Source organism: Triturus cristatus, chromosome 7 (assembly GCF_964204655.1).
Source record: "Triturus cristatus chromosome 7, aTriCri1.1, whole genome shotgun sequence".
In the NCBI taxonomy this organism is placed as follows: domain Eukaryota; kingdom Metazoa; phylum Chordata; class Amphibia; order Caudata; family Salamandridae; genus Triturus; species Triturus cristatus.
The window spans coordinates 354485710-354510965 of NC_140590.1; the positions used below are offsets into that span (position 1 = coordinate 354485710).

The 25256-nt window shown below is 48.3% G+C and overlaps 1 protein-coding gene across 2 annotated transcripts in view; it reads left to right on the forward strand.

Annotated features, from left to right (window-relative positions):
- Nucleotides 1-25256, forward strand: part of LOC146809654 (uncharacterized) — a 974089-nt gene that overhangs the window by 506910 nt on the left and 441923 nt on the right. For both annotated transcript variants that reach the window (XM_085616509.1, XM_085616510.1), the window contains exon 5: nt 7737-8051. In XM_085616509.1, coding sequence (XP_085472635.1) covers nt 7737-8051 — 315 coding nt within the window. The remainder of the gene's footprint in view (nt 1-7736; nt 8052-25256) is intronic.

The following is a 25256-nucleotide window of genomic DNA, read 5'->3' on the forward strand; positions in this document are numbered from 1 at the left end:
TGGAATGTGGGACTAAAAGGTGGGTTGGAGATCCTAGAGGGAAGCAGACACTTCCCCTACCTACTGGTGAATGGGATACCAGCCACTATCCTGAGAGATAAATGTGCCAGTCACACCATTGTGCATAACAGGTAGGTACTCTCAAACTAGTGTCTTCCAGGTGAGACTAGAAGAGTAAGGGCTATCCAAGTGGAGGTTATTAACAGGTCTATGGCTTTAGTACCCCTATAATTAGCTGGGTTACTTAGTTTGAGAGTGATGGTAGTCAATTTAGATCTCCCCCTTGATTGTCTCCTTAGGAATGACTTCCCAGAGGTTGGTCTGCGTTCAAAACAGGTAGTGGTCCAATGCCTGTTCTCTTCCAATGATTCTGGAGGTGCTGAGACCCTGCTGTTAGTGCTAAGTGGCTCCAGAGAAAACGAAAAAGGAGAAAGTGTAGGAAAGGTGGGCAACGTTTATTCAAAGTTCCAGTAAGTCAAGGACATTCTCCCCGGTCAGGGAGAACGCCACAGATAGACACTGATGAAGCCCTACCCGACTCACAAGAAGTCCTGACTAGTTAGGCAGCTGTTAAGCATGAGATGGTGGATCCTCAGCTAACAGAAGAGAGACTAGAAGAAGAGTGTTTGCTACAGGATGTAGTAACCACCCACTCTAAAATAGCAGACAGGGCCCCTGAACCCAAAGAAGCCTATAAGCTATCCCCTTCACTTGTCAGTAAACAGGTAAAGGTGTGGTTCTGGGCACCTACAGCAGACAGTGGTCTCTGCTGGGTCTCAGCCTTTATGGCTGCACTGTCAGTGGCATGGTGGTCTGACCCCATGTCAAATAGCAAGCTAGGCCCCCTGACCCTGTTGGTCATGCTGCGGTTACTCAAGTTGGGTGAACTGGGGGTAGCCCTGGCTAAAATAGGGTTAGCAGAGGTGAACACCTCTGATCCCGAAGAAATAAGAATGGGTGAAGAAACTTAAGAAGCAGAGAAAGTGTGTTTTAAAGGAGGGGTCCTAACACTACTGAGGCAGGTAAACTTCCCAAAGGAAATGACCTGGGCAGGCGGATGTAAGGCACAGCAGGCCCTGCATCAATCAAGCCTGTTTCCTTACTCTTACTCACTGTACAGACTAGGAAGGCTTTAAGGGTGGGACTGAGTATCCTGGCCTGTTGTCTGGGGGCAGGGTGGTGGGTAGGACACTGAGTTCTTGTTGCAATAGTGCCCTCACTTTTTGCCTGGCATTTGATGCAACTTTGACTGACGTGCACTGGGATCCTGCTAAACAAGTGCCCAGTGCCAATCTTCTTTCCCTAAAACAAGACACCTGGTCACTTAATCCACAAGTGACCAGGCCTTTAGCACTTCTGTAGCTCCCTAGTAAGTGGCACCTCTGATACTAAAGCTATAGGTACTAAAGAGCCTCCCTAAGAGCTGCAGCATATCTTGTGCCACTTTAAGGGAGCCAGCACCACACTTGCACAGACTGCCACTGTAGGTTGTGTGACATCATGATCCAAAAGAGTGAAAACACACCATGACTCACTTGGGTGCATTGTTCTCTAAACCCTGCATGTAGTATTTGTAGGCAACCCCTACAGCAGGATGCATCATATTACATGTGAGGACATCTCAGCATGAGCAGATATGCCCCTGTCTTAGCCAGTTCCTTTACTGACAGTACAAGTGAACAGGGAAGTCATCTTAAGGTATGTACTGGGCAGTGGTGGCTGGTGACATTTGAAAGTGGTGAGGCGTAAACGTTCTGTCTGAGTACACAGCGGCGAGCGAGCGCAGCAAGTGAGCCCAAACAACTTAAGGAGGGTTCGGGGGGTTTTCCCCGCGAAAATTTTGAAAAAAGAGTGGGTAAATGGTGCATTTTTAAGCAAATTTGAGAAGCAAGAAGGTTAATAAAGCAATTGTGAAAGTGCAGCTATTACATTAATAAAGGGATGTCATATAACAACATGTAGATAGAAATGTTTCTGAAGCTAGGCCCTGCCAGTGCCACGAACCTCTAAGCAATATACCATCCAGCAGGGCTTAGCGTGAGAAACATTTCTATCGTTACGTTTCTGAAGCTTGGCCCAGTGCTGGCACTCAGTGAACGTGTAAATGAAATGCATGAGTCCAAAATACAGCCAGATTTCAGTTGCGAGGGGAGCACGGAGACACATCAACCAACAGTTTAAGGGGAAATGCTCAGCAGGGTGCCGGCAAACCCCATGAGTGCTGACGGCTTCTATTTTTATATCTGACAAACTCACATGACTGTACTTCAACTTCTTTAGTAAGGTGGTTTTACAGTATGTTTAGGTCGCAGGTGTCTGTTGACTTTAGTCATGTGGCAACGAGCATCGCACTTGATTAACCTCCTGAGGCTCCAAAGGGAATTACTGAGTGCGGAAGGCGAATTAGGGGACTACCACACCATTAAGACACACATTAGACATTCAACTCAGCAGGCATTCCCCCACACATGAATGCACTTCTGCTGTGACGCATTTTAACTTTGACCTCCCACCACTAATTCCTCAGGAAGGAGAAACATTCCTTCCCAAATCACTTTCTTTTTCGCTTTGTTGCGAGAGAGAGGATGGGGCGGACCTGCCGACTTTTGAGCTATGGAACCAAGTCTCGTTTTCGGGTCAACATCCTGTGATTATGAGGCAAATCACTTACAGCCTCATGCATCAAGCCAAAATCCAGTCGGTAAAATACGGATTCGCTAATAGCTCCCGGTATTGAGTTAAAAATACCCAATCCCAATGCATCAACCCAAAAGCAAAAATCGCTATTTAAGGAATCCTTAAATAGCGATTCCTTAAATAGCGATAGCATTTAAGGAATCCCAAATTGAGATTGCTTAATTTAAGGAATCTCAATTTGGGATTCCTTAAATGCAATGCATGAAAGTTAAAAAATTAGCGAATTCGCTAATAGGGGGAGCAAATTACCATGAAGATGAACTGCATGGTAATTTGCTAAAAGTTTGAAAAATGCACTTTTGTGCATTTTTCAAAGTTTCATGTTGCGCACACACATGCCCTTAGAGCATGTGTGTGTGCAACATATGTGCACATATCAATTTCAGGGGTGCAATAGGGTGTCATTTTGACACCCTTGCACCCTTGAAATTGCAGGAGCAATTTGCGAGAACCTACTGGTACTCGCTATTTGCTCATGCAATCTCCTATTCATTCCTATGGGCCTGGAGGCCCATAGGAATGATTGGGATGGCATTCCTTAATTGCTACTCGCAATTTGCTAGTAGCAATTAAGGAAAGTTAAGGAATCGCTATTTGAATAGCGATTCCTACATGCATAGCCTTTTGCTATTCCTTATTAGCGATTCCTTATTTTTCGCTAATAAGGAATCGCAAATGGCATTGTTGATGCATGTGCCCCTTAATCTCCCCGTGCCATAGAAAAATGAATGCGCTGTTGTGTATTGTAACCGGCGCTCATGTAAAGTGCGCCAATACCGTCCCGCAATGTCAAACTGCAAAAATTAAATAAGTGCAGCAATGATGTGCTTTGTTGCACCAGAAAGGGGCGGTTAGGTTTGTAGAAAGCACGTGCCCTGAGGGCTAAACTATGAAACTCTTCCAGCGACAGAAGAAGGCCATTCGTCTGCCTACACATGAGAGCAGCACAGGACAACGTCTTGCCCACAGTCCTCGATATGAGGAAATGCGGCATAACTAGATTTACAGTCTACGGTTCAAGGAAGCAGTCGCGACTCACGGCACTTAATATTCGGGGGGGGGTCACGCGGGTGTTGGGGTGGGGGTCGCGCGGGTGTTGGAGGGGGGGAGATGTGAAAAGTAACTTACCTGACCGGGTCTGCCTCTGCTGCTAGGCCGGGTCCGGGTCTGCCCCTGCTGCTCGGCCGGGTCCCGTGCTGCCTTTGCTGCTTTCAAACACAGGAACAGGTATGCTGATCCCTCCCCCCCTGTGAAGGCAGCGTTGTGATTGGCGCTGAGCCCCGAGCGGCGCCCAGCCGGGCACCAGTAGGGACGCCATTTTCTCTACGTAGGCTGCATGCAGTCTACATAGAGAAAACGCACATGACGCATGACTGCTTTGGTCGGCCCCCAGGGCCGGCCAAGCAGTCTGGGCACTTAGAGTGGTGCAAGCCACTCCTCTCTGATCCGCCCACACGCCTGCCCCAACCAGGCAATCCCTCCCACCCACCCCCTACCAGGCATACCCCTGACATCTGCTTTCTCGCAGCGCGAGAAGCAGGAAATAAAATGGTATTTTAAATACTGTTTTATTTTCTCTTTCTGGCGCAGCGAGAAAGCAGTAGGGCGGCGCCCCTACGCCCTAATGTAGCGGCCGCTACTCGTACTGGGTACTGCTGAAAACGAGTTACCCAGCTGCATGATGGCTTCACTGAAACATATTGGGCCTGATTCACAAAGGTAAACTTAGATCTTTGGTCTAAACTTTCAGTAGCGGCTCCTGGAGGGAGCGCTGCGGGGCGGTGAGGTGGGACGGGGAGGTGCAGGGTGGGGGGTAGTAAACTCTAGCTCACAGCCGACCGGAGTAATGTAAATAAATAAATAAATAAAACAAATGTCATTGCGCTCACTGAAACGCCATTTGGAGTTTCAGCGCGCTCAATGAAATTCGTTTTCTTTATTTATTTATTTTACATTACTCCGGTCAGCTGTGAGCTGGAGTTTACTACCACCCACCCTGCCCCTCCCCCACCCTGCCATACCGCCCCTCAGCACTCCCTCCAGGAGCCGCTACTGGTATCTTTATGTCCGCACTCAGGGAGGTGCTCCGCCATGAGTGTGGACATAAAGATAATACTCGTAAATGCCCTTTGTAAATTCCCAAAGTTGTAAACTTTGACTTTTGATCTAAGTTTAGGCCAAACATCTACGTTTACCTTTGTGAATCGGTCCCATGGTGTTTGGTATCAAATACCTCATATTAAGAAACTCACACTGATTCCTGTGATGGATTAATACATGCACCCAGCAGACACCTTAGAGGTGCCCTTTGAAAACCTACCAGATACTGGTGTGCTGACTGACCGGTCTCAGCTAGCCTGCCACCACAGACAAGTTTCTGAGCTCAGGGGTGAGGGCCTTTGCTCTCAGGAGGTCAGGAACAAAAGCCTGCTCGGGCAGAGCGTGTTTTTAAATCCCCTCACACAGGATGACCTGTGAATTAGCATTCCAAGGCAGGGAGCTTCAAAGAGCCAACCTCCTTTGGTATACGAATATGGCTTCCGCGCACAGTAGAGGGCTCTGCCCCCCATTCAATGTCCATTTGGCACCAGGACAGGCGGGAAAACTAGCTGTGCAGTTTTACTGCCAGGCTGGGCACACCTCTAGGGTGACCAAGCCTGAAGAGAACACCAAATTTAGGATTACACCAAATTGGTGCAATTAGAAGCTCTTAGACAGGGTGATGCCCACTCCCCATAGAAGTGTTCATCTAGGGGGTGTAGTGACCCTAGGTGTAAGTAGCCCATTAGCTACTACCCCTCACTCCACTTAACACACCATAATTGAGTATTTCGGGTACCCCTTGATACCAGGATGTACGTTTTTTACACAGCAGCTAAAGAAGTGGACAAAGAAGAAGACTGGTCGTCCGAGAGCCAAGGAGCACAACTGACTTGGTGCCAAGTCTGCCAGCCTGCGTGCGGCACTCGATCCTTGTGTAGCAACGACTCATCCTGCCACTGTACAGACCTCAAGAAAAACAGAGGGCTGCCAGTCCTTTGCCGATTGCCAAAGGAACACCCTCAGGTTAGAAGAGTTACTCCCATGCAGCCGCAGGCATCAAAGAAGCAAGACCCGGTACATCGACCTGCACCCTACAGAGTCTACTGATGCAGCAGCCACACAGGAAGAGGTAGAAGTGCTCCTACTTGTCAGATCTGTCCTCCCTCCAAGTGTGGGGGACTCCAGCACTGACCGGAGCTGCACAGTATTAATACCTAGGGTACTGGACCTATTGCAGCAGCCAAGGCTTATTGTGTCCAATCCGGACACCACCGCCAAGGAACACTGACCTGTTCTTTGAGATACTACAGGGACAATGAGCCCACATTGAGTGGCCCAGCGGACCTGTTGTCCCTCTGCAGCAGAAACAAAGACCAAGAGTGAGTCTGCGACGACAGCCATCCGACACATCAAAGTAACTACGGATCCACGCTCCAGAGCCTGAGTGCAAGGGAGGTGATAGTGCCAACGGGATCCCCAGACACACAAGAGCTAAGCTCATCCTTGGGGTTGCCTAGACTGGGCTTCCAGTCACCGACTAAAGCCTCTTTCTGCAGGCCCCCTCCGACCGCGAGAGACTCCTGCAAAGGATCTGACATCAAAAGACACTACTGCACCTGAATCCCACAGCCTGAAGGGAAGTGGACCAAGGGTGCCCCTGTGTGCCCGAGGACCTCAAGGGTCGAGCTCACCTGTGGGTTCCCCCAGACTTGTGTTCCAGTCCTAACTTGTAGCCTTTTTCCAACCGGACCATTCTCCCATTGAAGTAAATGGGGCACCTGATGCCGTAACACACCTTTGCACCCGGATGATCCAGAGCCTCCTAAGGTCACGTGCTAGTGTGTCATTGGACCTTGACCCATACTAACCTAAAGTCCAGAAGAACAGTTCTGTAAGTCGCTGTCAAGTGCTCAAATGAAGTACATGTTTTCCTCCAAAGGATAATATTACTGCAGCCAAAAATTGCAGTGTCCACTTTTGAAATCTGTAAAAATTCATAACTCAAAAAGTGCTTACCTGATTCTGATGATCTTTGTATCTAAATTGATATAAAAGTATGTGTATAAATTGGTGTCGGACTTCTTTATTGTGTGTCTCACTTACTGCTCTTGTTTGTGTAAGAAATGCTTAACACTACCCCTTGATATGCCTAACTGCTCACCCACACTACCACAAAAGAGAGCATTTGGGGTGCCAGTTGTGCCTCCGTAAATTGTTTGAGGTTTGCCTGGACTCTTTACGCAATGTACCTCTTTTTGCTTCACTATATAAAAAGGCAGCTTCCTATAGGTGGAAACCTGAGAACTTGGTCCAGCCAGTTGCTATTCTCAAAGAAAGCAGAGAGCTGACAGATTATCCCCTTTTCTTAAAAGAAGAAAAGGGGTCAATGAAATAAGTAGAAAGCAGGTCACTAGTCCACTAATGAATTCTTGGGAATTTGATCCACTAATTCCCTTCCATTCAGAAGGGACTGAGGAATAAGAGTGCATTGCTCCCTGCGGAAAAAGTGTCATATTTCTTATATAGTATTTGTAGGGAGAAACAGGTTCAGGGGCCCCAGACTTAGTAAAGAGAGAAAGACAAAGAGTAGCTTTGGATATAATGAGACTAAAGTCTGAAAGAGTTAGGAATGTTTATATCAGGATTGCCTGCAAAAAAACAGTGAGAGAATCAGTGAGTTTTCTTAAAGGCCAAAAATAATTAAATCGTGGACGTGTTTTTAACATATCTTGGATTTTGAGAAGAGAAACAGAAAGAGGGAACGAGGCAGAGAAAATAAGTGGCAGGAGGGGGATGGGATTGTGGAAGATTAGGGAGAGAGGGGGGGGGAGAGATGTAAACAATGTGGATCGTGGTAGTGTCATTTTAATTATTTCGCAAGTGTATCTACTGTTAGACTAGAAATGCAGTATTTGGAAACAGAATATTGAAAACGTGGTCTTATGCATTCAGGTATATCCCGAAGGCCTCTCACCTGTGCTGCTTTTTTCCAACAGGTTCCGCCCCGATAAGACTGGTGAATGGACCTAACGCTTGCATTGGGAGAGTGGAAATATTATACGACGGCCAGTGGGGGACCGTATGCGACGATGACTGGGGAATAGAAGATGCGAACGTGGTGTGCCGGCAGAGAGGGTGTGGCCACGCTATAGCTGCAAAAGAATCTGCTTACTTTGGCCAGGGAACTGGGAGCATATGGCTCGATGAGGTCGACTGCACAGGAACGGAAAGTACCCTCACAGACTGCCAACACCCAAGTTGGGGACAGCACAACTGTGGGCATGGTGAAGATGCCGGAGTGGCATGTTCAGGTAATATTTGCTCTTTGTATCCTGCATTTTACCTGGCACAGCAATCTGAGAACAACGCCTGCACAAGAATATGTCATGATCCCATTCTTGTTATCAGACTGGCAGGTTTCAGTAGTCCCATGTACCTGACATTTATTTTGTCTTTTTATTCACCAGCGGCAGCCCGTTTAACCATGTGTAGTTCTACAGATTTCCAGAGTAATGCTTAATCGTCTGATGTGTCAGTCACCCTGGATTGTTCCAAGTGACCAGGCTTAAAGGCAGAGTGAATTTGAATTCCTAGCTCATTCTGTTCTTTTTTATTTACATTTATAGTGACAAGTGACAGATCTATGGCCAAACACAAATAAGGAGATATCACACACAATCTCAGTCGGCAATCTAGACATACTCTTCTTGACAGAAACCTGGGCAGACGCTGCCTCTGACCCTGACTTTGTTACCACTACCCCGGCTGGATAGCGGGCCTCCAGGGTCGATAGACCTCTAAAACGAGGAGGTGGAGTTGCAATTATCCTGAGGGAACATCTCCCTGTTATATTTCACTCTACATCCATGCCTTTTTACGAGGCTCTTCACTTTGCAATTGAACTCAGCCCAAGCCAGACTTTCAGAGGCATCTTCCTATACCGGCCTCCAAGCTCCAGAAGCTCCTTTACTTCTAACCTAGACAGCCTTTCAGAACCCACTCTCCTAAATAATGACTTTACTACCCTTGGAGATTTCAATTTCTATCTGGAAGACAGGGGCAATAGGGACACAGAAGTATTGATAGATACTCTGGGGTGGTCGATCTAACCCAACTGGTAAAGACCTCTACTCATGAGGCGGGACATACACTAGATGGTATCTTCACTTCAGCTCACGGTCTCACCTGCAAAGAAACCCTGGCTCTGACATGGTCAGATAACTCGCTTATTAAATTCGACCTCCCAATCACCTCCTTTGGACTTGGTTGGACCTCCAAGACCCTAGTCACGACTAAGAGGGACTGAGATAAAACGGATAAATCGACCCGCCATACATATTTGGAGAGATCCCGCCCACAGTTACATGGTCACTCTGACTTAACAGTCACTAAATACATAGACTGGATAAATGAAGCTTTCAAGGCTTCAGTACCCACCCGAAAAACTGCAGGGAACAGGAAGACCCCTTAAGCCCCCTGGTTTTCTGACGCTTTATGGAAAAAAAAAAAATGTCATCGATTAGAAAGGTGTTGGCGTGCAAATTATCATTCACCTGAGAACAGTATGTTCAGAATGGCCTTAACACAGTATAAAAACCTACTGATATTAGAAAAGAGGGTCCACTTTACCAAACAGATTGAGGAAGCAAAGCATTCCTCTAAAGCACTCTTTACAGTAGTGAACAAGCTCGCCACACCCAAGACTACAGGTTTCAAGGGCAATCAAAAGTCCAGTGATGACATTGCAGCTGCTTTTAAAACCAAAGTCCTGGACATTTAAAAAAAAATTGAGGACACATCAGCTCACTTCCCCACTAACCCTCCATTAAGCCCTGACTCAGGCACTAATTCCTTGCTTAGTTTCTCACCTGTCGCCTCTGAAACAGTGGCAAAATACATTTACGAAGCAAAGTCAGGATCTCCCTCTGATCCCTGCCTGCCAGTTTTTCTGAAAGAAATCGCAGACATGGTGAGTGGGTTAACAGAAATTTTCAATTCAATGTTTATTTCTGTCAATTTTCCATCCATGTGGAAGGATATCGCCATCCTTCCGCTGTTAAAAAACCCACCCTAGACGCAACCGACCCAAATAACTACCGCCCCATAGCCCAACTGCCGTTGCCTGCTAAAATTATTGACAAACTTATGACTATCCAACTTACCCAATTCATTCATGAAAATAACGTGCTGGATCACGCACAGTTTGGTTTCCGCCAAGAACATAGCACAGAAACGGCACTCATTAAAGCCACAGAGGAGATGAGAACGAGGATGGGTGGAGGAGGTACGGCTGCCCTAGTACTCCTAGATCTGTCAGCCGCTTTTGATACCGTTGATCATTCTCTCTTGCAACAGTGGCTGGAGAGTCTAGGGGTCAGGGTCATTGCACTGGTCCACACCTCCCTGAGCCTGTCTCTATTTAACGTATATGTATCCAAACTGGCCCCTATGATCTGGGACATTGGGTTCAATCTTACATTTTACGCTGGCGACACCCAGATTGTGGAGGGAGCATATAAAAATAAGGTCCCCCCTACAATTTTAGAATTGTATGTGTGCCATTAATCAATGGATGAGCACACACTGTCTTAAACTTAACTCTGATAAAACAGACATTGTGATCTTTGGTAACATCCAACCAAACTGGGGCAAACTGTGGTGGCCGGCAAAGATGGGAGATCCACCAAAACCTGCGGTTAAGGCTAAGAACCTGGGAGTGTGGTTTGACAACAAACTCTCACCCACCGAGCAAACAAATGCAACTGTTTCCTCCGCCCACTTCCTCATCAAGAAAGTTAGGAAGATTCTTTCTTACATTCCTGTGGACACCAGAAAAACTGTAGTTACTTGATTGATTCAGTCTAAGCTGGATTACTGTAACAGGCTGTTTTTAAACATTCAGAAGCAGTGCCTAAAAAAAGCTTCTGAGTGTACAAAATTCAGCTGCACGGCTACTGTCTAATACCCCCAGGTACAAATCTGTATCCAAAGAGATTCGCAGCCTGCTATGCTTCCTGTAGTACAACGGATTCAATTCAAGGCTCTGTGCCTGGCGTACAAAGCACTGCACCACACAGGTCCTGTCTTTCTGCAAGACCTTCTAATCTGGTATGAACCAACCAGATATCTTTGCTTTTCAGGGGCCAAACTCCTGACAGTGCCCAGAATCCGAACATCACTATGGGGGGGGGGGGGGGCGCAGCTTTTGCTTTGGCACCTCTAAACTCTGGAACTCCCTTCCGAGTGAGCTCAGAGGTGTGAGCTCCCTCTACTCCTTCAGGAAGGGACTGAAAACCTGGCTGTTCCAGAACTAGACGCCCAAGCAGGTCCACTATTGTCCTCTGCGCCAAGACACCTCCGGAATAAGTGCGCTTTATAAATTACTGTAACATTAACATTAAAAAGTAACTTCTTTAAAATATTTATCTTGGATATAGAGTAGTCATTTTTCCCCTTTACTTCATTTCAATGTTCCTCTATACATGCGGGGGAAATAACACTGCAATGAACATTGGAGCCATTCTCATCCATCAGGAAAACTGCTCCTCCTGAAAATTATGCACTTGTAATACATTTTAATCATATATTGATCATATCCACCATCTCCGTTCTTTCATTCTTCCTCTCAGTCTCTCCCCTCCTCCTTTTTCAAACTAAGGGGCTGATTAAGATGACGGTGAACCTGCCACTGACAGGCTGTCAGTGGTGGGCTCACGGCCATCGTGAGGCCATATTTCGCCCGCCATATTATAATGTCGGACGGGTCCGTGGTGGTCAGAAACTCTGACCGCCACACATCCGACGGGCTCCTTGAGCCCGGCAGTGCTGCGGAGGCCCTCACAATCCCCCACATGGCGGCGGTGCCTACTAGGCGCCGCTGTTGGGATTATGATGGTCCATCCCGCCAGCCTTTCCATGGCGGTTCACCTGCCATGGAAAAGATGGCGGGGATGGACTTTGAAGGCCCGTAGCGGGCTCCCCTTCATCACGGGCACTTTTGCTTGGGGGTCTCCTATGGTGCCTCCTAAATTTCCCTGCTCCATGTGGCAGGCACCACATGGTGCCTGCCACGTAGTGCAGGGAAATGTAAACAGTGCTTTTTTAGCATTGCGGCGGTGATGCAGGCAGCAGGACCCACTGCAATGCAAAGTATGGCGAGTTCGACCACTACAGTGGCGGTCACATCCTAATACCCCTGTGGGACCTCTGCCTTGTAGGCGGGCGGCCTCACTCCCCGAGACGATGGCGGACAGACTGAAGTCCATCTGCCATCGTAATGATCCACTGAATTATCTCTGTAACTTCCTCGCAACCCCCCTTTCTTCTGATTCCTCCTTACCACTGCTCTTGTCCAATTCCTTGTCCTACTCAGTCCTGATCAAGGCTAATGACCGCATTGGATACTGACGATGGCCAAAACATGTTGGCAGTAGACATAGGATGTATGAAATATTGATTTCTAAGACATCCCATAGGATTAATTTTTAACAGTATCCAGAGTACCCACCAATTAAATAGATATCTTTTGGGTTTGCACTGATGTATTTTTCTTTTATTTAAACTCTTTTTATTAGACAGAGAGAATCAATATTATGCATACAGATAGGAGGAATAAAGCAGCATTAAATTACTATTGCATCTATACATTGAGCCACACAGGTGATACTGACAAATTCAGGACTCAAGGTGTTTCAGGTTCCACTTGGGAGGGGATAGCAGGTGGAACACAAATGTCACCCTAATATTCGGTCCATTTGTTCCAAATCGCGGACCACTTTTTAGGGCACCCACAAGCTATATACAGTGTCTTTTCGCTAATCATGCATCAATCCATGTCTGCCCTTCATTTTTCAAGTTTAGGTGGTACTCCAGAACCCTAGAGCTGCGCTATATTCCTCTTAGCCAACATCAGACCCAGTGTGACCCATAGTTTGTCTTTGCTGTTTAAGTCTGTGGGTTCCTAAACATTTAAGAGACATCGCTTGGCCTCTGGTCTGAGGCTTACCCCAAGGACCTCTTTCATGCACTTGTGTATCTCCTTCCAGTAACTCTGAATATACCCACATTCCCATAATATGTGCATGAATGTCCCTTCCTGACCACACTGCCTCCTCCACCTCCCTTCATTCACTCTTCCCATGCTGACAACCCGAGACCCAGACACATACACTCTATGAAGAATCTTTAACTGTACCAGACGCAACCTAGAGGAAATCGCAACCTCTCATGGGGAGGAGACTGCTTCTTGCCACTCTTCGTCGTCGGGCTCTAGTCCATCCCTCTCCCACTGTTCCCTGATTAATATAAGGGGATCGGACGTGTTATTGATCAGTTTTTTATATGTTAGGGGGATCGCTTTCGTAGGCATATAGCCATCTAGCAACCTGCCTTCCAACGGCAAAGACTCTGGGGGAGAGGCACCTTTGGGTAAATTCACCATCAGTGCATGCCGCCGCAGCAAATAACAGAAATACTAAGTGTCAGCTGGTTTGTACTCTTGCTTCAAGGAGACAAATGACACTACCCCCCTTCCATTGATTCCCTATCTTTTAGATCTCAATAAATCCCATTTGTCGAACCCCTTCGAGGTCCTCAATGTGCCTAGCTGTTCAGTGTCCCACAAGGGAGTAGCGAGTGTAAGCTTCTGATCCCATCCCAGGCTTCTATTTGCTGCCTGCCAGACTTGATCTGAATGTTTAATTGGCCCTGTTAGTGGAAACTTTCGAGTTCTGGAATGGAGGGCCATGTTGTAGTTACCACTTGGAAGCAACCGTTTGCCCATTCTATAACCCGGGTCATCCCAGCACCGATATGTGCAATGGTTGATTGCGGCCAGGTGAGCGGCCCAATAGTATTTTTTAATATCTGGAAGACCGATCCCTCCATCAAACCGACCCAGAACTAGCTTCTGTAAAGCTATTCGTGGTCTACCATCCCAAAGTAGTTCTCTCTGGCGGCCCTCTACTTCCTTAAAATAACGTGTTGGGATCAGGTCTGGGTAGTTCTGCAAGGCATAAAGGAAGTGTGGCAACGACATCATTTTGAAAAGTGCTGCCCTACCCAGCAGAGAGAGAGGTAGTGCCCTCCAGTGTGTAACGTCTCGTTTCAATCTTTGAGGGGGGACTGGTTTCCGTCATATCGGGTCTTGGGGTCCGCCGATATGAAGATTCCCAAGTGTTGGAAGACCCCTTCGGCCACCTGAATTGGACAATTCCTTGTCGGACGCTGAGGATCACCACTGAGAACATACATCAAAGACTTGGTCCAGTTAATTGTATAACCAGAGAATTTCCCGTAGTTGGTAAATATTTCTAGGACTCTGTTGAGCGATAACTTGGGGGAAGCCAAATATAAAATAATATCATCCACATAAAAGGAGATGCGGTACTTCCAAGTCTCAGTCCACTTGAGACCCCGGATTATCGGGTCTCTGCGGATCCAAGCCGCCTGTGGCTCGAGGGAAAGAGCGAACAACAACGGTGACAACGGACAACCCTGACGAGTCCCGCGACCCAGTGAAAGATCTCAGATGTCTTATTATTGACCACTATTTGCGCCAAGGGCTCGGCGTACCCAGCCTATGAAACTAGGACCGAAACCCATTTTTGCCAGGACTGCGAACAGGTATGACCACTCAATAGTGTTGAATGCCATGGTGGCCTCCAATGAGACCACCACTGTATCTTACTGGATTGTACTAAGTCTTCCCAATACCCCATGCAATCTCCTGAGGTTTAATGCGGTGTTTCGGTTGGGCATAAATCCTGATTGGTCAGGGCGTACCAGTTTACTTATAACCTGGGACAAGCGACTTGCCAGCAACTTAGCCAAGACCATGGGTTCTGCGTTCAATAGGGGGATGGGTCTGTAGGATGAACAAAGCAAACACAAAGAGATGATGGACGGAGTGCTGAAACTTTTCAGACACTCACCCCCAGGCACAGATCTGGGTTGAATCCATCATCGTTCTTTAGCTCACTTTGCCACCCCAGTTCTGACACAGGTATATGCAAATCAGTCTTGACCCTGTGCCTCATGGGAACAGTCCAGCCTGAACTGCCAAGCCTTGTCTTCCGTGGACCGGGAACAAGCATCCTCGGACTGGTTTAGGGCTAACAGCCCTTATCAGCCAGGATATCTTGAATCCAGTGGCAAATTGAGCAAGGGACCCACGTCTGGACATACCCTGCCAACTTCGGGCGAACAAAGCAAACACAAAGAGATGATGGACGGAGCGCTGATACTTTTCAGACACTCACCCCCAGTCACAGATCTGGGTTGAATCCATCATCATTCTTTAGCTTAATTCGCCACCCCAGTTCCGACATAGCTATATGCAAATCAGTCTTGACCCTCTGCCTCATGGGAACAGTCCAGCCCGAAGTGCCAAGCCATGTCTTCCCTAGACCTGAAACAAGCATCCTCGGACCGGTTTCGGGCTAACAGCCCTTATCAGCCAGGATATCTTGAATCCAGTGGCAAAGTGTGCAAGGGACAAACATCTGGGCATAACCTGCCATATTTAGGGCGGACAAAACAAACACAAAGAGATGATGGACGGAGCGCTGATACTTTTCAGACACTCACCCCCAGTCACAGATCTGGGTTGAATCCACCATTGTTCTTTAGCTCACTTCTCCACCCCAGTTCCGACACAGCTATATGCAAATCAGTCTCGACCCTGTGCCACTTGGGAATAGTCCAGCCCAAATTGCCAAGCCATGTCTTCCCTGGACCGGAAACAAGCATCCTGGGACCGGTTTCAGGCTAACAGCCCTCATTAGGCAGGCTAGTTTGAGTCCAGAGTTAGGTCGGGCTGGACTGTTCCCATTGGGCACAGGGTCAAGACGGATTCGCATATGGCTGGGTCCAAACTGGAATGGCATGGTGAGCAAAAAAAGCAAAGGATTTATGCCCAGATCTCTGTACTGGGGTGAATGTATGACATTGTTCTGCAGTCTGTCCATCAATTGTTCTTTTTGCATTTGTCACCCCGAGTGTGATGGGTATGCCCAGAAGTAGGTCCCGTGCTCTCCATGCCACTGGAGTCAAGCTATCATGGCTGGTGAAGGCTGAAAGCCCGAAACAGGTCATAGGATGCTAGTTTCCAGTCCAGGGAGGAACTGGCCTGGTAGATCCGGCTGGACTGTTCCCATTGGGCACAGGGTCAAGACTGATTTGCATATGGCTGGGTCCAAACTGGAATGGCATTGTGAGCAAAAAAAGATGGATTTATGCCCATATCTCTGTACTGGGGTGAATGTATGACATTGTTCTGCATTCTGTCCATCCGTTGTTCTTTTTACATTTGTCACCACGACTGGGACCGGTATGTCCAGACGTGGGTCCGTGCTCTCCATGCTAGTGGAATCAAGCTATCCTGGCTGAAGAGAGGTGAAGCCCTGAAACTGGTCCTAGGATGCTTTTTTCCAGTCCAGGGAGGACCTGACCTGGCAGTTCTGGCTGGACTGTTCCCATTGGGTACAGGGTCAAGACTCATTTGCATATGGCTGGGTCCAAACTGGAATGGCATTGTGAGCATAAAAATGATGGATTTAGGCCCAGATCTATGTACTGGGGTGAATGTATGGCATTGTTCTGTATTCTGCTCATCAATAGTTCTTTTTGCATTTATCACCCCAAGTGGGACGGGTATGCTCAGACGTTAGTCCCGCGCTCTCCATGCCACTGGAATCAAGCTATCCTGGCTTAAGAGCATTGAAACCTCGAAACCGGTCCTAGGATGCTTGCTTCCAGTCCAGGGAGGACCTGGCCTGGTAGTTCGGGCTGGACTGTTCCCATTGGGCAAAGGGTCAAGACTGATTTGCATATAGCTGTGTTCAAACTGGAATGGCATGGTGAGCAAAATAAGGATGGATTTAGGCCCATATCTCTGTACTGGGGTGAATGTATGACATTGTTCTGCATTGTGTCCATCCGTTGTTCTTTTTACATTTGTCACCGCGACTGGGACCGGTATGCCCAGACGTGGGTCCGTGCTCTCCAAGCCACTGGAGTCAAGCTATCCTGGCTGATGAGGGCTGAAAGCCTGAAACCGGTCCTACGATGCTAGTTTCCAGTCCAGTGAGGACCTGGCCTGGTAGTTCAGGCTGGACTGTTACCAATGGGCACATGGTCAAGATTGATTTGCATATGGCTGGGTCCAAACTGGAATGGCATTGTGAGCAAAAAACGATGGATTCAGGCCCAGATCTCTGTACTGGTGTGAGTGTATGACATTGTTCTGCATTCTGTCCATCAATTGTTCTTTTTGCATTTGTCACCCTGAGTGGGACGGGTATGCCCAGTCGTGGGTCCCGTGCTCTCCATGTCACTGGACTCAACCTATCCTGACTGATGAGGGCTGAAAGCCTGAAACCGGTCCTAGGATGCTAGTTTCCAGTCCAGGGAGGACCTGGCCCGGTAGTGCAGGCTGGCCTGTTCCAATTGGACAAAGAGTTAAGAATGATTTGCATATGGCTGGGTCCAAACTGGAATGGCATGGTGAGCAAAAAAACTATGGATTTAGTCCCAGATCTTTGTACTGGGGTGAATGTATGACATTGTTCTGCATTCTGTCCATCAATTGTTCCTTTTGCATTTGTCACCCCGAGTGGGACAGGAATGCCCAGACGTGGGTCTCGTGCTCTCCACGCCACTGGAGTCAAGCTATCCTGGCTGATGAGGGCTGAAAGCCAGAAACCATCCTAGGATGCTAGTTTCCAGTCGAGGGAGGACCTGTCCTGGTAGTTTTGGCTGGACTGTTCCCATTGGGCACAGGGTCATGACTGATTTCCATATTTCTGAGTCCAAACTGGAATGGCATGGTGAGCAAAAAAAGCGATGGATTTAGGCCCAGATCTCTGTACCAGGGTGAATGTATGACATTGATCTGCATTCTGTCCAGCAAATGTTCTTTTTGCATTTGTCACCCTGAGTGGGACGGGTATGCCCAGACGTGGGTCCCGTGCTCTTCATGCCACTGGAGTCAAGCTATCCTGGCTGATGAGGGCTGAAAGCCAGAAACCATCCTAGGATGCTAGTTTCCAGTCGAGGGAGGACCTGTCCTGGTAGTTCTGGCTGGACTGTTCCCATTGGGCACAGGGTCAAGACTGATTTGTATATGGCTGGGTCCAAACTGGAAAGGCATGGTGAGCAAAAAAATGATGGATTTAGGCCCAAAACTCTGTACTGGGGTGAATGTATGACATTGATCTGTATTCTGTCCATCAATTCTTCGTGTTGCATTTGTCACCTCGAGTGGGATGGGTATGGTCAGACGTGGGTCTCGTGCTCTTCATGCCACTGGAGTCAAGCTATCATGGCTGATCATGGCTGAACGCCAGAAACCGGTCCTAGGATGCTAGTTTCCAGTCCAGGGAGGACATGGCCTTGTAGCTCGGGCTGGACTGCTACCATTGGGCACAGGGTCAAGACTGATTTGTATATGGCTGGGTCCAAACTGGAAAGGCATGGTGAGCAAAAATATGATGGATTTAGGCCCAGATCTGTGTACTGGGGTGAATGTATGACATTGTTCCGCATTCTGTCCATCCCGGGGAAGTAGTCCCACTTTTCTGCTCTCTTCAAACATAGCCCGTAGATATGGGCTATGGTATCCGATTTGATCTTGTACAATTTAATAGGCAGGACATTTGGCCCCATTGCCTTACCGGATTGGAGATTTCTAATCACCTGCATGATCTTGTCATTCGGAAAGGCGCTTTCCAGTGACTTCTTCTCCTGTGGAGACAGGGTTGGAAGTCGAATGTCCGAAAGCATCGCTCGTGAGTCTTCCTCCAACAAGGAGGAGCTTTTCCAATATACTTGACAGTAATGCTCGGCAAACTCGTTGGCGATTGACTGCGAGTCGGTTATTTTTCTGCCCCTTGCATCTGTAAGTTCTGGCACTAATTGACTAGCCAATTCCTTCTTGTCTATCCAGGCCAGGAGCTTCTCGGCCTTATTGCCCAAGACATATATCCGGCCCTCTTTTTCCCCGCCTAATGTTTTGGCCATATCAGTAGCCATTCTTCCCTCTTGAGTTTCAACTCATGCATTTTCTCGTCTGTGTGTTATCCCTCACTCTCATCTTCCAGCCGCAGGATGTCTGTTTCCACTCAGACTAGGTCTTTTACTTCTCTTTTTCGCACTCCGACAATGAGTGAGAGCGCTTTGCCCCTCAGTACTGTTTTAAACACTTCCCAGATGGTTTGATGCAAGTTCACGGATCCTACATTTTCCATGAAATAGCGACGCATGGCCTGAAGCAGAGCATTCTAGACCACTGGGTTCCGAATTTACCAGGTGTTAATCGGTACGATTTTCCCTACTCTTTTTTTGTTTAGGACTGATTCAACCCATTTGGGAGAGTGGTCAGATATACACCTCGCTAAGGTTGCGCACTCTGCTTATCTGGGATGCCGGCTTAAGGAGGTAGTCTATGCAGGAAAGACTGTTTTGTGCCCCTGAGTGAAAAGTGTATTGGAGACTCTGTGGGTGAAATGCTCTCCACACATCTGTCAGGCCCATTGCTTCCACAAATTCAGGGAGCCATTGTTGTGAAGGGCCAATGTTTCGTGGGGTATGACGGTCAAGTGTTCCCGATACTACTGCATTAAAGTCTCCGCCTGCTATGAGATGTCCCTCTGGAAACAAAAGCATAATAGGCCCTAGATCCTTAAAGGTACGACCCTGTAGGCCCGGTGGAACATATATGGACATCAATGTCAGTGTTTTCCCTTCCCACTGCCCAGAGATGGCTGCATACGACCATTTTGTCCGTCCAAGTGTGTTGTATGAACAGCAGGAAGGACTTCTTAAGCATAATTCCCAACCCCCTGGACCCTGTAGTGAAGCCTGAGTGTGCCACCAATCTGTAACCCCATCTATTCATTGCCGGAAAGGAGTTACCAACAAGATGGGACTCCTGAAGGAACACTATGTCTGGGGAGAGCCGCTTGATAAGCTGTAAAACTATGCAATATTTCACTTTGTCCCCTAAAGCGTACCAGAGTAAGGGTGGGCGCAGTGCTCTGCTCCGCCCGCGGAGTGTGCGTAGTGCTGCCTACTTCGCTCTTCGCAAAGTAGGCATAGCAGGCAGACTATGCACACGCCGCGGCGGAACAGAGTTGCCCGCCACCCGCCTCCCTCCCACCCTCATTTTAAAATTACTTTCGGATTCGTGAGCAAGAATGTAGCCAGGAAGCAGGAAGATGGAGCCCCGGGACGCGGCAGCTCAGGTAAGTCATTTTCTTTATTTGTAAGGTTCTAAGTAATTTTAAAATGAGGGCGGGAGGGAGGCGGGCGGCGCATAGTGGGGCTTCGCAGAGTGTGCGTAGATTTGGGCACACTCCGTGATGCTCCGCGTAGCCCCACTACGCCCACTACGCCCAGGGTTACTCAGGAGTCTAATGCTTCTATCCCATTGCGTATTCATCAATGTACTTGTGAACCGTTAATTCCTCCTGTTGTCTACAGAGAGATAGTGTCTTCATCTCTGAACTTAAATAAAACAACCCCCCAAACCCAACTCCCCCCTTCCTGTTCCCCTGCACTCTGGGCTTCAAACTGCCCATTCAAAAAACTATGCAGAGTGACTGTCGCCCAAACATTTAACTAAAAGACGTAAACTGTGGGGGTGAATAGCTCCGCCACTCTGACCCTCCCCTATGCACTACAATGAACTAATTCCGAGAAGGGCCTTACATTACCTATAGGATACCGAAGGGTAATTAGCACTGCAGTTCAGGACAGTCATCAGGAGATCAACCCCTCCAGTTCTCCTCAGCCAAGAAAGCATACACAAGTAGGTCCGACAAGACAGTTCAAAAGTACCTTACTTTCACAGAAAACATTTAGACAGTAGACTTGTTGCAGACTACCCCTCATCTGGCGTTGTGGTCTTTCGCCCCTCTCCAACCCTCCAACTAGTCAATGGCCTCTTCGTGGCACTCAAAGAACCACGCTTTGCCTTCTGCCTCCACCCTTAGCCGACCTGGGAACAACATGGCGTACTTCACGCCTTTGTCTTGCAGTTTTTTCTTTACTTCGAGAAAGGATCTCTGTTGTTTTTGTACCTTCAGGGTGAAGTGCAGGAAGAAGGAGATCTCCCCGTTCTGGTAATGAAGACGGGGGGCCACCCTGGCATTCTGTAGTATCACGTCCCTGAAGTTCAGTAGTCTTGCCAGTATGGGGCGCTCGTTCTACCACGAAGAACTTGGACAGTCCCGCCGGCTGCAGGTGATTGAGGATGAGGTCCTCATCGAATAGGTCTGCTGCTGGCCCCTCTGCCTTCTCGGGCACCCCAGTAATTCGGACATTGTTCCTCCTGGTGCAACCTTCATAATCGTCGAGCTTGTCTTCTGCAAATTTACGGAAGTCCTGGAGTTCCTTGACATCTTGTTGCAGCTGCGACGTGTCGCCCAGGAGATTAGAGGTAACGACCTCCATTTGCTTCACCTTCTCGCTAATCTTCGTCATGTCTGCCCTTAGAAGAGTGACTTCTGTCTTGATAGTGTCCATTCTTTGTTGCAGGGACGACCGGACCACCGAAATTGCCTCCATCACATCCTTAAGAGTTATTTCAGGGTGCTGGCTCTCTGGCCCTGCTGTCATTTTACCCTTGGGGTGAAGCTCAGAGTCCGCAGGTTTTGGCAATGCAAATTTATCAAGTTTCGTTTGCTGGGCAACTTTCGCGCTTTTCGGGCCTGACATTTCTCCGACTGTTAGGTCTACTCCTAACTGCACGTATGACCACCTGTTCCCAACTGGAGTGTTCCTAGATAAGTTCACTGCGGCTGATAGCTGGAGGGCGTACTGAGTGAGATCTCACGATACAGCTCCGACACTGGAGAAGGCTGATGTGTGCCCCATACAATCCACCCCTGCAACACAAGAGGTGGCAGCTACACACAGGCTCCTAGGCTAAAGTCAGATAGCAGAGTTTGAACAGTGCGCTGATAGGCGGTAATATACTCACTGGGCCCGGGATTTAAAGCTGTGATGGACTGGAGGTGCACCGGTGTGAGGGCTACTTCCAACGCCGTCACTGCACCTCGTGCCTAGAGTAGGGAACCCCTCTACATACAGGCCATTGACGTCACCTCTGGCGACCACTGCTTGATATGCTGCCAGTGCACTTGCAGCTTCAGAGCCCCAGCTAGCGTTTTCCTTACGCGCCTCCTAGCCCAATAAATGGACTCTATTGATGACCGGCTCAGTGGCTCCAGGGCTTCATTAGTTAAGGACTGCTTGTGGATCACTGCTGCGGTGCCGATACTAGGGGGCGAGCGGTACCACAATGGTCAGAGCGGTGGGCCGGTAATCCCCGGATTATCTGTTATAGCCGGGCCTCATTTGCACCCCACCACCCCGTAGTGGTGCTCCACAGACCGCCAACGCCCGACTGCCCTTAGCCACTACACTCACCCCTGGTTTGCCTTTGGAGGGGGCCCGCTCATCAAGCACTGCGTCTGGATATTAGCGGGGACTCTCATGGCAGCAATGCCGGTCCTGCTGTGGGTCCTGATCCGGTTGCTCCGGTGGCCGAGGCAAAATCACTTGGGCCTCTAAAGGTCTGTTTCTTTGGTGTGGCGTGGCACGGCACAGCACAGTCAGCACCTCACGGCCACCGGAATCCTCCTCAATGGTTGCCGAGCAGCTCCACCTCCAGCTTCGGGCACTCCAAACACGTCGTCTCTTCCGGTCCCCTCCGGCGCCGATGCAGGGCTTGACCACGGCCTTGCGCCGGACGGGAGCCGGATCAAGGACTTCGCCACGCCCCCCACTCGCCACGGCAGGTCCCGGTCATGAGTCTCGGGCATGCCTGATCGGTTCACGTCGATTTCTGCCGGTCTGCGGGGTCAACGGATCCGGAATCTTCAGCCACTGCCCCTCTGGAAACCTGGGCACTTCACCCACTCTTCGGGTGGCGGATAAGTGAGTCGGATATCGAGGAAGGGATTGAGGTCTTGCGGAGCTCCTCTACATCGAGGCCATCGCACTCCGCAGCGTAGCCACGCCCCTACACTGAGGTATTTTTAGTTTATGATGATCCCTGTAATTAGCCAGTTCTTTTTAATATAGAACTCCCTCAAAAGGTACAGCTGTAAAGTGCTAAAAAACATTTGTGAATGCAGCACACATAAACAGCATTTTTAAATGCCTAATAGTTTATATGGTGGGACATTGAAGCCAGTCAACTGGATTTGTTGATGCTTGTTTTGAATAGTGTCTAAGGTGTTCTCAAATTCCTTCACTTTGAAATTTGTTTATAATCCCAGAACTCGCTCCTCAGACTAACTGGTTTATTCTCTGTCTTGCACTGGTAAGTAAATGTTAATGTAATGTTTCACACTTTTTAATATAAATATCTAACCCATCCTGAAAACAAATCAGTAGGGTTTTGCACCTGGCACACACGGTCCTCTGGAATCTGATTTGCTCTAACGAAAACCTCCAAAACAGATTACTACACCTATCTAAATTCTCTTTGCTACATGGTCTACCAGCTATGATACAGTATTGGTACGGTAAAACACCACCTTTCCTCCCCAAAGCACTGTGAGTTGTTATGAGAATCAGCAGTAACAAGCAGTTGCAGTGCAATAGGTCTCGCATTTACACAAGTTTGTGCTATTGGCATTGTAAATGTCAATGCTTTTTATTTATGTTTTGGTTTTTAAAACATATATAAAATGCATTGTCATTTACAATAACAATAGCTTAAACTCTCACAAATGCGAGACCTATTGCATTACAAATGCTTGTTTGTGAAAGCGCTCCATACAGCGCTTTTACTTTAAAAGCGGGCACACCCCTTTCTTTAGACAACCCGCGTCTAAAGAAAGGCATGCAGCCACCATTAAAGTGAAAGTGTGAAAGGGGGCTTTTTTACAAAAAAAGGCATATGTTAAGCAGCATAGCGTGTGCCGAAGTGCCGCGCTGTGCAGGGAGCATTTTCAAAGATAAAGTGCAGCGTCCATGATCGGGTGCTGTGCTGCAATGTTAGGGTGCGCCTGTCGTGCCTGCAATAGCAGCTACATCAAAGACATTAACCCCTTCAGCGCTGGGCGAATTCCGCCGCGGTGCTGAAGGGTTCGTGCGCGGGCGGGCCCATGACGGAACGGTTCCGTCATGAGCACAGCTCAACCGTGGCTCATGACGGAACCGTTCCGTCATGAGCATGGAAGGGGTTAAAGAAAATAGTGCTCACAGACTGTAGATAAACGGACTGTGTAAAAATACATGTAAAAAGTCCAGTCCTCATGGGAGGTTACAAATGCTGACAAGGCGGTACTAAGGAGCGGCTACTAAGCCTATTTATGAATCAAAAGCAATGATTTAGAAAGGACAGTAACAAGAGCCAATTGAAAAGATGGGCGGAGCTTCCAGACCATACGTCAAAACAGCATGCCTCGCAGAGCAGCGCATGCGCTGCCCAGGATCGGCCTAAAAATGTAGCGCAGTAACACCTCCCTACCCCCGGCTTCACCCGCCTCTGATCGTGATTGAAAGCCGGCGGAAATGAAAGAAGAAGAATCTGGGAGCTTGACTCTGTTCTCTAAATTAAAAATGGTGCACGTTTGCAAGATTTAGTGAAGGGAAGGAAAGGGAGAAAATCTATGATATGCATTACTGCAATAAAGCATTTCCCTCCCCTATATGGGTCTCAGGAGCGCTTCCCCACTCGACAATTGCATTTGGTGCGGAGGGCTGTGAGCGGCCATTCTCGGACTGTTCTCTCCTCCGCCCTTGGAAAGATTAAAGCAAACCTAATCTGCGGCACCCACAGCAGAGACTGGACAAGCATCGAAAACAAACAAGTCATCACGTTAATGGGCTACCATCCATGTTATGTGTGGCTCATGATCAGGCGCGCAACACCCATTGGACTCAAAGGGCTTCAGCCCCCCCTTCCCCCGTCGTGTGCGTCAGCCCGGAATGAGACACCTTCCCGGGCAAAAAAAGCAGCCGCACCCGAGCACTTCACAGGTCTTTAAAAGACCATTTGCATGTTAATGAGGCCTCGCTGTTGTTTCGCCCCTTCTAAGAGCCCCTGCAGCTCCACTCTGCCAATTGCTTAAAGTTCAGCCCCCCCCGAAATTTTTGCTCAGCCCCCCCCCCCCCCCCCCCCCCCCCCCCGAAATTTGGCTCTAGTTGCGCCTCTGCTCATGATCCTTTTAAACAGGGCTGTACTTGAGTCTCACCCGAAGACAGCAGACCACATCCGCAAGGTTCCCTGTCACCTTCTCCTCTGGACATGTGTATACCATGCATAAACCTTGGACCCAGACAAGTGCTTATTATTTTAAGCGTCCCTAAGCCAGTGTGATAAGCTCTGGATGTTGTCATAGTCACGCATAATCGTGCTCTCGCTTTAAAATGTTGCCTCTGCTGTCACAGGAGCGAGCAACTTAGTGCAGGTCGATTGAATGTGTTCCTGGAACGATTGCTTTATCTTGTGTGGCAGTTACATATAAGAGACCATCTTCTTCATGGGTTTAATACATCAC